Here is a 15,181-nt window from a genome sequence, read left to right on the forward strand (position 1 = left end):
ACTCCCAGTGGATGAGTCGGGAAGGTAGTGACCTCAGGATTGATACTGTGGCTCCAGTAGCTAGTCCTCTCCTAGTTTTCTCTGAATTAGCCCAGGACTTATTCTCTGCATGGAGAAGCCCTGGAAAACTAGGCAGTAAAGAAGAACGGACAAAAGATTGGAGACCAGGATCTTGGCCCAGAACCAAAAGGCCATCCAGCAGGCAGGAGGGCGACTCAGATAGTTGACGAACCAGAAGCTGGACCCAATTCTGCAGTGACTAATCCTGTAGGTGAAACAGAAATAGGCCTCCTTGAATTTGAACATATTGGGCCCTCATTTAAGAATTTTGGGCAGGACCAAGCCAATGAGCCAGTGCACCACAATATTGGAAAAAAGGTAGTGGAGGTGAATGGATTCCCAGTGAAAGGGAAAGCCAAAGGCCCAGGGCCTAGAGTGGTCCAAATACAAGAGCAAGAAGTGGAGCAGTCCCTGGTACCTCGAAGGCACCAGAGGGCAGTGTTGTACCTAGCCCATAGTCATTTGTTCAGATGAAATCTCGGGGTAGATAAGACCCTTGATCAAATCCTACGGTGGTTCTTCTGGCTGAGTTTATGTGGAGGTTTGATATTGCGCCTCCTGCCTGGAACGTCAATTACATGGCCCACAACTGCACTTAAGGGCCCCTTTAGTACCAATTATTGAAGTCCTGTTTATTTGAGAGGATAGCCATGGATCTGATAGGCCCATTGGAGAAGTCAGCCAGGGGTCATCAGAGTGTGCTTGTTGTTCTGGATTATGCCACCTAATACCCAGAAGTCGCCCTCCTAAGAACAACAGTGTCCAAGATGATAGCAAAGGAATTGATTCAAATTGTCTCTAAGGTACGGATACCCAAAGAGATCTTAACAGATCAAGGAACCCCTTTGCATCAAAATTGGTGAAGGACCTGTGTGCGATGCTCCAGATATGGGTCCTATGAAGCTCAGTCTACCGTCCACAGACCGATGGTCTCATTGAATGCTTTAATAGGACACTGAAGAATATAGTATGGAAAGTGGTGAGCTGGGATGGGAAAAATTGTGGGATACCTTACTACCTTACCTTATGTTTGCAATAAGGGAAGTTTTTCCAGATTTCTACCACGTTCCCCCTTCAAGCTGCTATATGATCATCATCCCCAAGGCATACTGGACATTGCCAAGGAGGATTGGGAAGAACAGCCTAACCAGGTGAGAAACATAAAATCATAGAATATTAGGGTTGGAAAAGACCTCAGAGGGCATCTAGTCCAGTCCTCTGCTCAAAGCAGGACCAACACCAACTAAATCATCTCAGTCAAGGCTGTGTCAAGCCAGGCCTTAAAAACCTCTAAAGATGGAGATTCTCCCATCTCCCTAGGTAACCCATTCCAGTGGTTCAGCATCCTCCTAGTGAAATAGTGTTTCCTAATATCCAACCTAGACCTCCCCCACTGCAACGTGAGACCATTGCTGCTTGTTCTGTCATCTTCCACCACTGAGAACAGCTGAGCTCCATCCTCTTTAGAACCCCCCTCTGGTAGGTGAAGGCTGCTGTCAAATCCCCCCCCTCACTCTTCTCTTCTGCAGACTAAATAACCCCAGTTCCCTCAGCCTCTCCTCACAAGTCACATGCCCCAGCCCCCTAATCATTTTCATGCTCTTCGCTGGACTCTCTTCAATTTGTCCACATCCCTTTTCAGTGCAGGGACCAAAACTGAATGCAGTACTCCAGTTGTGGCCTCACCAGTGCTGAATAGAGGGGAATAACCACTTCCCTTGATCTGCTGGCAGTGCTTCTGCTAATACAGCCCAGTATGTCATTAGCCTTCCTGGCAACAAGGGCACACCACTGACTCATATCCAGCTTCTCGTCCACTGTAATCCCCAGGTCCTTTTCTGCAGAACTGCTGCTTAGCCAGTTGGTCCCCAGCCTGTAGCAGTGCATGGGATTCTTCCATCCTAAGTGCAGGACTCTGCACTTGACCTTGTTGAACCTCATTTCTTTTGGCCGAATCCTCCAATTTGTCTAGGTCACTCTGGACCTTATCCCTACCCTCCAGCCTATCTACCTCTCTCCCCAGCTTAGTGTCATCTGCGAACTTGCTGAGGGTGCAATTCACCCAATCATCAGAATATTAATAAAGATGTTAATAAAAAAATTAAACATAAAAAGAAGTCATAAAAAATGGAAGCTAGGACAGATTGCAAAGAGTGAATATAGGCAAACAACACAGGAATGCAGGGGCAGGATTAGAAAAGCAAAGGCACAAAATGAGCTCAAACTAGCTATGGGAATAAAGGGAAACAACATTTTTTTTATCAATACATTAGAAGCAAGAGGAAGACCAAGGACAGGGTAGGCCCACTGCTCAGTGAGGAAGGAGAAACAGTAACAGGAAACTTGGAAATGGCAGAGATGCTTAATGACTTCTTTGTTTCGGTCTTCACATGAGAAAGTGTGAAGGAGTGCTGACTAGTGAATGCTTAAATGGGAAGTGGGGTAGGTTTAGCAAAGATAAAATAAAAAAAGAACGTTAAAAATCCCTTTTTAGAAAGAGTTAGTATGCCTGGCAGTCAGCCAGGGACATGATGAAAGCATCCTAAGAATACTCGGAGCTAATAAAGGAGGTATCTGAGCCCTCTAGCTGTTTCCTTTGGAAAAATCATGCGGAGACGGGAGAGAATATCCGAAGACTGGAAAAGGGAAATATAGTGCCGATCTATAAAAACAGAATAAAAATCAACCAGGGAACTACGACCGTTAGTTTAATTCTTGCAGGGAAGATGTGGAGGCAAGTAATTAAGCGAAATCATCTGCAACACTTGGAAGGTGATAAGGGCGAATAGACGCATGGATATGTAAGAACAAAATCAGTCAACATCTGATAGCCTTTCTTTGAAAGAGATAATGAGCCTGTGGATAAGGGAGAGCAGTGGATGTCGGTATACCTAGACTTTGGTAAGCATTTTATCGGTCCTCGCCATGAATTTTTTTTAGATAAACTAGAGCAATACAATTTAGATTGGGCTACTATAAGGTGGTGTGATAACTGGGCTGGATAACCATACTTCAGGAGAGTAGTTATTAGTAGTTTCCACGAATCCTTGCTGAGGAAATGGGAGCATAGATATTACAGGTTGGTATCCCAAGAGTCTGTTTTGTGTAACCGTTCTCCGTATCGATAGTCGTTACTCCGATATAGACTTTGGCATTTTGGCGTAATATAGTTCTCGTCAGATGATACCTAACTGGGCATGGGATTGGCAACTGCTTGGAGGAACTGGGTATTCACTGATCTGGACAAATTGGATGAAAATGGATTTTGAAGGATTAAACAGGATGAAGTTACAAAAGACGAAATGCAAAGTGCATCCACTTTAGGAAGGAACAATCAGTTTCACATACAAAAAGGGAAGAGACTGTCTAGGAAGGAGACGGCAAAGGGATTAAGGTGTCTATGTAGGACACAAGCTAAAATGAGTCAACAGTGTAGATGCTGCTTAGCCAAAAAAGCAACAGATGATCCGGGCATGCATTAACAGGATGTGCTGTTGAAGCGACACGAGAAGCTCATCTCCTTTACCGCTCTAACTCTGCGCTGGTTAGACCTCAGCTGGAGTATTGTGATCGCAGCTTGGGCACCGCATTTACAAAAAAGATGTGGAGAATTGGAGAGGGTCAGAAGAGGAAATTTAGGTTGGACATTAGGAAAAAGTTCCTAACTGTCAGGGTAGTTAACCACTGGAATAAATTGCCTAGGGAGGTTGTGGAATCTCCATCTGTGGAGATATTTAAGAGTAGGTTAGATAAATGTGTATCAGGGATGGTCTAGACAGTATTTGGTCCTGCCATGAGGGCAGCGGGCTGGACTCGATGACCTCTCGAAGTCCCTTCCAGTCCTTATATCTATGAATATGAATCTGTTGAACAAAACCAGTCCCAGGACCGACCCCTGGAGCACTCTGCTCGATACCAGCTGCCAACTAGGCATCGAGCTGTTGATCACTACCCGCTGAGCCCGGCAATGTAGCCAGCTTTCTATCCACCTTATAGTCCATTCATCCAATCCATATTTCTTTGACTTGCTGGCAAGAATACTATGGGAAACCATATCAAATGCTTTGCTAAAGTCAAGATATATCACAGCCACTGCTTTCCCCATATCCGCAGAGCAAGTTATCACATCACAGAAGGCAATCAGGTTGGTCAGGCATGTCTTTCCCTTTGTGAATCCATGTTGACTGTTCCTGATCACCTTCCTCTCTTCCAAGTGCTTCAAAATGGACTCCTTGATGGCCTGCTCCATGACTTTGCCAGGGACTGAAGTGAGGCTGACCGGTCTGTAGTTCCCCGGGATCTGTTTCTTCCCCTTTTTAAAGATGGGCACTATATTTGCGTTTTTCCAATTGTCTGGGACCTCCCCCGATCACCATAAATTTTCAAAGATAACGGCCAATGGTTCTGCAATCACATCAGCCAACTTCCTCAGCTTCCTTGAATGCATTAGATCTGGACCCATGGACATGTGCTTGTCTAGCTTTTCTAAACAGTCCTGAACCTGTTCTTTCACCACTGAAGGCTGCTCACCTCCTCCCCATACTGTGTTGCCCAGTTCAGCAGTCTGGGAGCTGACCTTGTTTGTGAAGACCGAGGCAAAAAAGGCATTGACTACTTCAGCTTTTTCCACATCATCTGTCACTAGGTTGCCTCCCCCTTTCAGAAAGGGTCCCACACTTTTCCTGATGACCACCTTGTTGCTAATATACCTATAGAAACCCTTCTTCTTACCCTTCGCATCCCTTGCTAGCTGGAACTCCAGTTGTGCCTTGGCCTTCCTGATTAAACCCCTGCATGCTTGAGCAATATTTTTATACTCCTCCCTAGTCATCTGTCCAAATGTCCACTTCTTATAAGCTTCCTTTTTAAGTTTAAGCTCACCAAAGATTTCACTGTTAAGCCAAGCTAGTCGCCTGCCATATTTGCTATTTCTGTACATCGGGATGGTTTGTTCCTGCGCCCCTGCGCCCTCAATAAGGCTTCTTTAAAATACAACCAGCTCTCCTGGAGTCTTTATTCTCCCCTCGTATTAGCTTCCCAGGGATCCTGCCCGTCAGTTCTTTAAGGGAGTCAAAGTCTGCTTTTCTGAAGTCCAGAGTCTGTGTATTTTGCTACTCTCCTTCCTTTTGTGAGGACCTGAATTCTACCATGTCATAGTCACGGCTGCCTAGGTTGCCACCCACCTCTACTTCCCATACCAATTGTTCCCTGTTCATAAGCAGCAGGTCAAGAGGAGCACGGCCCCTAGTTGGTTCCTCCAGCACATCGTTGATCATGTGATGCAGATGCGGGACCAAATAGCCCAAGTCACCCCCAACATGTGGGAATACCTGGAAAGAGCAAAAGAGGCCTGACAGATCTATTATAATCACCAAGCAAAGGTTTGGAAATCCTGGACAGCAGATCAGATAATGATGCTAGTACCCACAGCTGAAAGCAAACTCCTGGCCAGATGGCAGGGGCCATATGAAGTAATAGAAGCCATCAGGGAGGTTGACTAGAGATTTAATAGCCCAATTGCCAGAAGCAGGAGTAGATCTACCACGTCAACATATTGAAACCCTGGCAAGACAGAGAAGCTTATGTGGTCGCCTTAAAGACTCCACCTCAAGAAAATAAACCTCAGGGACAGGTGAGAATATCCATGGAATTGACCCCTGGACAATGGGCGGAAGTCATCAAAGTGATTGAATGAACTAGATCCATTGTTTACCTTTCTGTAGTCTTACAGAGCCTTTTAGAACTCAGTTAACCCTTATGCTTCCTATAGCCATCACCCACTCAAACAATTGGAAGTTCCAGCAATATGAATAAAGTAATACAGATAACGCCTTCATTCTTCACAGGGGACATTTTATTTTTGTTATGGCAGTCATTGCTACAGTACAGAACACCTATTAAACACTAAGGTTAGTCTTCATGGCACCTCTGAAGTAGGGAAGTATCACTATCCTCAGTTTACAGGTGGGAAACTGAGGCACAGAAAAATTTAGTTACTTGCCAAGGTCACATAGGGAATCTATGGCAGAGCTGGGAATTTGAACTCAGATCTCCTGAGTTCCAGTCCACTCTTGTGGTTAAGGCACTGCCTTTCCATTTGCTAGGAGTTGAGGGAACTATAAATTAATGTCAGCTGCAGATCTAGTGTACAGCCCCACATGTTGTCTGGAAATTTAACATAAACAATAACATATTCTAAGATACCGAAAGAGCTATGTGGAGATCAAAAACTAGATGCTGTGGAAAAGAAGAGGAATTTTAAAAGATCCTCAGTCCTTTCCAGGGAGCTATCTTAAGAACCCCAGTTTCATTTGTGGATCTCTCTCTCTCTCTCTCTCTCTCTCTGTATCCCATTGAACCTTTGTCTGATTGTTTTTTATATAAAAAACACACAGACCACCCCAGAGAGAACAATTCATTGGCACGTTACAGAAAGGAAAAGTGAATTACCACTTCTAGACTTCTTTCCTTCTTGAGAGCTGTAGCACTTATCGTACCATATACAAATAGTTTAATGTCATTTACCATAATTACAAGGAAAAAGCTAAAATCCTTAGCAGGGAACTATACACATACAGTTTTTCTATAGAATATAGTTACATGTACATGTTGAATGGTGATCAGTGAATACAGCAGAGGTGCAATATTTAGTTCTATGCTCATGAGAACAGAAGTAAAGCGAAAAGGTGGGGATGCTACAATTGCTATCAGTCAACTAAAATTAAAAATAACTTACTTTGCCTCTTTTGCTGCATGTCACTGTATTCTACCCTAGTTCCTGTCTTTCACTGCATCCTGTTCAGCCTCTAAAGCGAGGGATGCATTCTGTACATCAGTGTAATTCCATTGACCAGTGAATTTGCTAAATTTAAATGATTTGTAGTTACAAACTAGATTAAGGCAGGAAGCTGCCACATACCATTTTCTGATTCACTACACACTGTCCAAACTGAGCACTGAATGAGGAAGGGCTTGTTGCAAAAGCCATATGATTGTGTAATTAGAGCTTGTGTGTGTGTCCACCTGCATGCACACGCATGCGCACACAAGGAAATAGAGTTAGGTTTGTGCAGACAACCTTAAACAAACCAAAGTTTACTTTATAACCTTTAATGTTCTTCTAATACTGAGATTTCTATCTGGAATTTCTGGTGGGATAGTGGTAGAGGATGTTTAAGGGGGCGTGGGGAAATTAAAGGGTAACAGCCTGAAATGTAGACTGCTTAAAAAAAAAAGTGAATTCCAGATATTACACATTTAGACTCATGTCCCGCTATTAGCAGTATTTAATATTTAATCCTATTTTATTCTTCTCTGACAAACTTAAGGCAGTTCAATCTCACTGAAATGTGGTGCCCAGAAATGTTACCTAACACCAAAGAGAGGGGAATGATCCCCTCCATGCCCATGCTGAGATGCCTTTGTATATGCGATCCCAAATCACACTACTTTTTTTGCAGACATTGCATTGGAAACTCAGGTCTAAATTTCTGTCAACTCTGACTGCATGACCACTCCTAACATCACTGCTTTCCAAGTGTCTTGGTATCTGGGGGTATCATATTTTTGTTCCTATATTAGTGGCCTTTTTTTCAAGTTTAACTTTGCGATACTTCTAGGAGTCATGTATATTGTCACTCTTGAGAATAGCACCTATTGTTACTTAAAGCCTACAGCCTTATAAGATGGGTTCATTGGGAAGCACACGAGTGCTCTGGAGAATGTTCGCTCAGGTCTGCATAAAGAAGTTGAGTTTCCCAGCCTCTCCTGAGTTCCTTTCCCATGAATTTCAGAGTCCAAGTTTGTATAGAGCTAACTTAACAAATTTCCATTTTAGGGCTCTTTGACAGTCCCCCAGGGTCAGATGATGCGAAGCTCATTGACATATTTTACCCTGGAGATCAGCAGTCTGTGACATTTGGAACCAAATCCCGGGTAGGGATGGGAGGAATGGAGGCCAAGGTAGGAGAAGCTTGAAGCCTGTGCTGTTTTTTCTTCATAGGGCAAAATCAATGTTCTGCAATGGTATGAGGTTCCACTTACCTTTCTCCTGGGCCGTTTTAGACCCATTTGAATAAAAATGTATTTTATACTATTCTCTTACTGGTCAAATTCAATATGTGATGTTACATCTGTCTCCTTCCTGTTTTGATACATGTTGCCTGCTCCTAAAGGAGGAGATTGGGAGTTTTAGTCCTCTGTATACATATTTGTGTTCTATTACAGAAGGATTAAATACCCTCCCCCCCCTTGGTGGGGGTGGGAGACAACTCCTGAGCCTTCTGCCCCCCTCTTCTCCTTGGGGATAAGTGGATTGCAGGATCCTTGGGGCAGGGACTTGTTTTTTTCTTCTGAGTGCCATACATACATAACACTCAAATATCCATTACTATGAATGCATGAGGGTGGTGGATTTCATGAGACATCTAGACAAATTTTGAATGAATGCTGGAAAGGAGTCCATTGTTGTGGTTTATATTAGTACCAATTACTTAGTTAGGTGTTGGGGAGATTTCCTAAAATCTGCAGTAAATGTTGATTATTAGGAAAGAGGCTTAAGTCCAGTGCCTCTACAGTATGGTTTTAGTTCCATATTAAGGGCTGGCTAGATAAGGTGAACTTCAGAGTCTCAATGTATGAATGAGAAGGTGGTGTAAAGAGGAAAGTCTTAATATAACACAAACTTCGGGGAGAGAGGAGAGCTTATATAAAAATGAATTCCCTCAGTCAAAATGAAGCTGTCTTCTTGCATAGAACTTAAACTAGGAGCTCAGAGAAAGCTGTCAGGTGCTAAGGAGCACTCATTGTGTACAAGGGCACCTATTGGGGATATCCCTATTTTAAAAGGCAAGTCTCAATTTCCTAGTAAAGGTTTGGACTTTAATTACATCTGAAATGATGAGATGAACTGAGATCAGAGGTATGTTCTGGAAAAGCTACACAGTGCCAGACGAATGGGTTAAATAAAAGCAGACCCTTGATCAAAACAATACTATACATGTCTGTATATTGAGAGAATCTTAAAGAGAAAAATAAGCAAACTAGACAGTCAAGAAAGTGGAAGAGGAACTTGACATAATAGGCATATCTGAAATGTGGAATCCCCCAAGTCAAGGTGGCACTGTAATACTGGCCTGTAAATTATGCAGGAAAGTGGCAGAGGTGAGAAAGCAACCCTGTATCTGAAAGATTCCATAAAATCAGAGTTTTTTTCAATGAGGAGGACCATACACTACAATCTGTAGTGACACAAATACAGTCAAACCTCGCAATAACGTGCCCCGCTATAACACGATCATAGGTTGGCTCTCCTTTAAAGCAGATACAACTTAGATAATGTTTTCACAGTACTGTACAGTACCAGTGGTCCCCAACACCATTGCAGGGGAGAGAAGCTGCAGCCCCGCACCTGCCGGGGACAGAGAACTCCGGTGCTGTGGGCGCCGGTGCTCTCTGTCCCTGGCAGGTGCAGGGCCGCAGCTTCTTTCCAGCTTCAAGACGAGCCGCAGCTCCCCGCCTGCCGGGGAGAGAGAACTCCGGGGCTGCGGGCGCCGGTGCTCTCTGTCCCCGGAAGGTGCGGGGCCGTGGCTTCTCTTGAAGCTGGAAAGAAGCCGTGGCCCCGCACCTGCCGGGGACAGAGAGTATCGGCGCCCGCAGCCCCGGAGTGCTCTGTCCCCGGCAGGCAGGGGGCCACGGCTCTTCTCCTCTGCTGGGCACTAGGCTCTAGGGGCACTAGGCAGTGCACATCAATGCACCACTTTGGGGACCACTGACAAACTGACTGGTTTGAAACCCCACTATACTGCGACCCCGCATTTAGCGCGATGGAAGATTTTGGACCCCAACCATCACGTTATAGCGGGGTTTCTCTGTACCAAGTAATAATACAAATATACTGGTATGGTTATGCTACCTGCATTCTAACCAGGAAGGGAATGAGAAAGATCAGAGGCAATTAAATATAATAAAGCAGTAATAGATGACTCAGATACCATATATGAATAGGTGAGATGTCGCAGTGAGATAAGGTTTCAGAGAAGCCATTTCTTGATACCTTAAATGATTGCTCTCTAGAGTACATAAGGAGAGCCAGTTCTTGGCTTATTGCTAAGCAGTGTGCAGGAGCTGGTAAAAGAAGTAATTATAATTAACCCATAATGTAATATTGACCACTAATATTGACCACTGTATAACAAAATTAAATGCTTAAGTGGGATCATAGAAAATCCGGCACTGTGACATTAACTTCGGAAAGCAAACTTAAAACAAAAAAATTGAGGAAGCACATCCAAAGGGCCTTAAAATCAGAAGTGAGGAAAATAAAGTCTTCAGTCTTGGCACTGGAGCCCCCTGAGCAGAAAAGGAAGGAAGAGGGCAAGAAAAATAGAAAACTTAGCCCTAGTGGGACACACAGCCTGAACTATAACAGGTGAACCACGGGATAGAAATCAGAGGGCCACAAAGCATTTTGAATAGCAATTACCAAAGGCATAGAAACAACAAGAAATTCTTTGTATTGGAAGCAGGAGGCTCATGAGAGAATTGTTGGATCCACTGGACTCCATTGGAGTACAGAAATCTGTTAATATTTACTATTGTTTTGCCTAGAGCCCAACCAAGAATCAGGTGTGATAGGTTGGATCACAGAAACCCCCTTGGGAACTGCCAACTGATATGCCAAGACTACTTCTGACCCTGCTTTCCCTGCTAGCCTGGGAATCCAGCACCCTGTCTTGTTGAGCCAGACACGCCAGTCTGCGCCAACTCAGACCCAGGATCTGAACCACATGCTCCAAAGCTGTAGACTTAGCTGAAAGCAACTTACGGAAGTGTTCCTGTCTTTAACACTCAGATACCTAACTCTCAATGGGGTCTAAACCCCAAATAAATCCGTTTTACCCTATATAAAGCTTATACAGGGTAAACGTATAAACTGTTCGCCCTCTACAACATTGATAGAGAGAGACGCACAACTGTTTGCCCCCCTACCCCACCCCACGTATTAATACATACTCTGGATTAAATAATAAATAAAAAGTGATTTTATTAATACAGAAAGTAGGATTTAAGTGTTTCGAAGTAGTAACAAACAGAACAAAGTGAATTACCAAGCAAAATAAAATAGAACACGCAAGTCTATGTCTAAGAAAACTGAATACAAATAAAATCTCACCAGTTCCAGTTAGCTTCCTTTTACAGGCTCATCTCCTCCTAGTCTGGGTCCAGCAATCACTAACCCCCCCCCCGTAGTTACTGTCCTTTGTTCCAGTCTCTTTCAAGTATCCTTGGGTGTGGAGAGGCTATCTCTTTAGCCAGCTGAAGACAAAATGGAGGGGTCCCCCATGGGTTTAAGTAGATTTTCTCTTGTGGGTGGAGACCCCCTCCTCTCTCCTATGCAAAGTCCAGCTCCAAGATGGAGTTTTGGAGTCACATGGGCAAGTCACATGTCCATGCATGACTAAGTTTCTTACCAGCCAAGCCACATTCCTGGGAAAGCTCGGATGTGAATTGGCATCTTCGAATTCATCGTTGGCTTAAGTGGTTCTTGATTGGGCACTTAATTTGCACATCCCTTTCTCAAGAAGCTGACCAAATGCTTTACTAGGGCTATCAAGCAAGTATATAGCCAGTATTTCTAACTTAAAGTAAAAAAAAAAAAAAAAAAAAAAAACACATGCATACAAATAGGAGGAATGTATTCAGTAGATCATATCCTTTACATAGATATGTTCCATGGCATATGTAGCATAACATATTCCAGTTATATCATATATACACTCATAAGCATATTCCCATGAAGTCTTATGGGGTACAGTGTCACACCAGAACACAATTGTTCTAGACAAACAGAATAGTAGTCATTCCCCCCAAAAGCTTGCAATCTAAATAGACTGCGTCATTCTTTATCGCTAGGTGTGGAGATGAAATAAGGTTTCCAAAGAAATGGTTCCCAGATGTTAGCTATCCAAAATTCCTTAAGATGTTCAAGAATGAAATGTCTGAGCAGTTCACAAATGTGCAATCTCTCATTAAAATAATGTACTCCCTGGAAAATAGTAAATTTTTGTCTTTTCCATTAAAAATGCACTAGTAACAATTCTGAGAATTAAATACCAATGATCCTCTTACCTGTACCAGGAAAATTGGTTGAAACTATCATTTGAAAGAATAGAATTGTAAACACTTAAATCATGACATGATGGAGACAACCCAGGGAAGCTTCAGCAATGGAAAAGTATGCCTCTTCAATATACTAGAATATTTTAAGTATGGTAACAAAATAGTGGATGCAGGAGAAGTTGATAGACTTATCTGTATTTTCAAAAAGCCTTTGACAGAGTTTCTCACAGTAGACTGTTAAGGGAACTTAAATTACAGTCATGAGTTAGAAACTAGGCAAGCAACAGAATACAAAGCAGGAATAAATGACCTTGTTTCAAAATGTATTACTTAGATTGTGGTAGCTCCTGTACGTTTCCAAACGTATTAAGAGCAGATGGTCCCTGCTTAAAATTTATAATCGAAAAGACCAAAGATAATAAGGATGGAGATGGTTACTAAGAATAGAGTTCAAGAGCCGGGAGAATGCTTGCTAGGTATTGAGATTTTTCCCAGGACTAGCTTTATCCTCTCTTGTAGGTGAAGGCAGCTCTATGGGCCCTCCAAGGTGGCACCTCTGTAGTGATCGCAAATGGAACCCATCCAAAGATCTCTGGCCATGTTATCACAGACATTGTGGAGGGGAAAAAAGTTGGTACTTTTTTTTCAGAGGTAAAACCTGCAGGTAAGTTGTGTGACAAAGTTCGTCCTCTACCTTGGTGGGTCCTGCGCTTATTGGCGGATTTGTTCACCTCAGTGATCTTCCCCTCTTGTGGAACCCACAGTCTGGATCAGCTCCTCCTGTGTCTGATCAGGAGTTGGGAGGTTTGTGGGTGAACCCGGGCCCACCCTCTACTCCGGTTCCAGCCCAGGGCCTGTGGATCGCAGCTGTCTATAGTGTCTCCTGTAACAGCTGCATTGACAGCTACAACTCCCTGGGCTACTTCCCCTGGCCTCCTCCAAACGCCTTCTTTATCCTCACCATAGGACCTTCCTCCTGGTGTCTGATAACTCTTGTCCTCCTCAGTCCTCCAGCAGTATACTCTCTCACTCTCAGCTCCTTGCCTTCTTGCTCCCAGCTCCTCTCACACACTCCTCTCCTCTGGCTCCTCCCTGCTGACTGGAGTGAGCTCCTTTTAAACCGAAGTGCCCTGATTAGCCTGCCCTGATTGGCTGCGTGTTTTTAATAGAGGCTATCTCTACTGCCTTCTAGAAAGGTCTTAATTGGCTCCAGGTGCCTTGATTAACCTGGAGCAACTGCCATTTGGTTACCATGGTCCTAGGGATTTGTTTAGCCTGGGGCTAACATACCTGTTTCTCAGTACTTTACTGTAGCCATCTGGCCTTGCCCCATCACAGTAGGTATTTGGAATTTTGAGATGGGGATTGGATGGAGGATGATAGAGTGGGGTAGGCTTTCTGGGGGTTCAGAATGAGTTAATGCTTGCCTTATAGCTCTAGGATAACTGGGAAGATGTGCTTTGGCCATTGGAAACAGACATTTTTTAAAGTTGTTTTGCGGTGCTGTCGGTCTCAGGATATTAGAAAGCCAGGTCCTGAAGAAGAGTTGTGTAGTTTGAAAGTCTGTCTCTTTCCCCAAAAGAAGTTGGTCCAGTAAAAGATATTACTTCACCCACCTTGTCTCTATTTGTAAAAGTTGATTCTTCTTTGAATGCTAGTCTCTGTGTATTCTACTGGATACGCATGTGCTCCATGCACCTGCGACCAGAAAATGCTAGCAAGTAGTGTCCCTTGGTCTTTGCTTCTGCTTTTCTCATGTTCTGTGCCAAGAGTAGGCAGTGCAGACAGACACCACTCCAGTTCTTTCTTCCCATTTCAAGGTCTGAGTTGGAATCTCCAGTGTCTAGAACTGATCCTCTTCACCTTTTTTTTCCTGTAAATATTTCCAATTTTTATATAGCTAGTTACCATTGTTAGTGATTTGTATAAGTTTAGATAGTAGTTAGAATCCCCACCCCAGAGAATGCTCTGATCTCCCAGCACAGAACTTAGATTATGGCCAGGCTTTAAGAATTGTGTCTCCTGTCCCCACTCCTTTTTGGCTGGCAACAACTGCCTGCACTGCCTCTGCTGCCTTAGAGAAGCTCATATTTCTGCTAAATGCAGTGTCTGCTGCTCCTTTCCCAGCTGAACATGTCAGGTTCAAGAACTCTGGCTTTGGAGACCCCGGCCTAGTTCCCCCGTTCCTGACTGGGAAGACGCCCTGTACATCAGCTTGAGACATGGAGATATGGACCTCCTCGCTCAGTGTCTGTTCAGGAGAGGGAACAACCAGAGCAAAAGACCCTTCATTTGGGCCGCCTCACAAGAGTAAGAAGCACTCTCATAAGAGAAGGGATCCTTCCCTGCCCAGGTTGAGTGAGCCCTTGTGCTGAAGACACAAGGACTTAGGTTCTCTTAAGCCTTGTGACTGTGATCGGAAGGCACATGGGAATAAGACTCCTTCAGTGCTGGCAAAATGTACTTTGAGACCATAGTCACTGTCATAAGTAGATAGGTAAGGTAAGGGTTAAGTTTCTTTTACCTGGAAAGGGTAACCAAACACCTGACCAGAGGACCAATCAGAGAACTGGATTGGTTAAAGTCAGGGGCGGGAATTTGTATACTCGGGGTCTTTTTTGTTTTCTCGGCTGTGAGTAAACAAGGTTTCCTCCTAACTCCTTCTTATCTCCAATATTATACCAAAAGTCTGGAAGTACAAAGGAAAACAAAGTGATTCGGATGTGAGGAGCTTTGTGTTGTATGATCAGATGTGGAGGGCTGGGTCTTGGTTGCTTCCTCGGCTGTGAGGAACAAGCTACCTTGCTGATTCCAATCTCCTTCTCATTCTACTAAGGGGCAGTAAGTACCAGACGGAAACAAAGTAAAATCGGCTATGATATGCTTTGCTTTGTACTTACTGTGTGTGATTGCTAGTCTATTTAAATTGGCTATTTTTTAAATCAGACTGGGGATTCATATTTTCTTATAAGCAAGAGCCTGTATTGAGTTTCTTAAGGCA

General features: G+C 43.7%; 1 protein-coding gene across 8 annotated transcripts in view; it reads left to right on the forward strand.

The window, feature by feature from the left end:
* Positions 1-15,181, forward strand: part of ALDH18A1 (aldehyde dehydrogenase 18 family member A1) — a 126,410-nt gene that overhangs the window by 61,222 nt on the left and 50,007 nt on the right. For all 8 annotated transcript variants that reach the window (XM_075072906.1, XM_075072903.1, XM_075072908.1 and 5 more), the window contains 2 exons: positions 7,898-8,022; positions 12,700-12,844. In XM_075072906.1, the coding sequence (XP_074929007.1) occupies positions 7,898-8,022; positions 12,700-12,844 (270 nt within the window). The remainder of the gene's footprint in view (positions 1-7,897; positions 8,023-12,699; positions 12,845-15,181) is intronic.

Source organism: Chelonoidis abingdonii, chromosome 16 (assembly GCF_003597395.2).
Source record: "Chelonoidis abingdonii isolate Lonesome George chromosome 16, CheloAbing_2.0, whole genome shotgun sequence".
NCBI classification, from domain to species: Eukaryota; Metazoa; Chordata; order Testudines; family Testudinidae; genus Chelonoidis; species Chelonoidis abingdonii.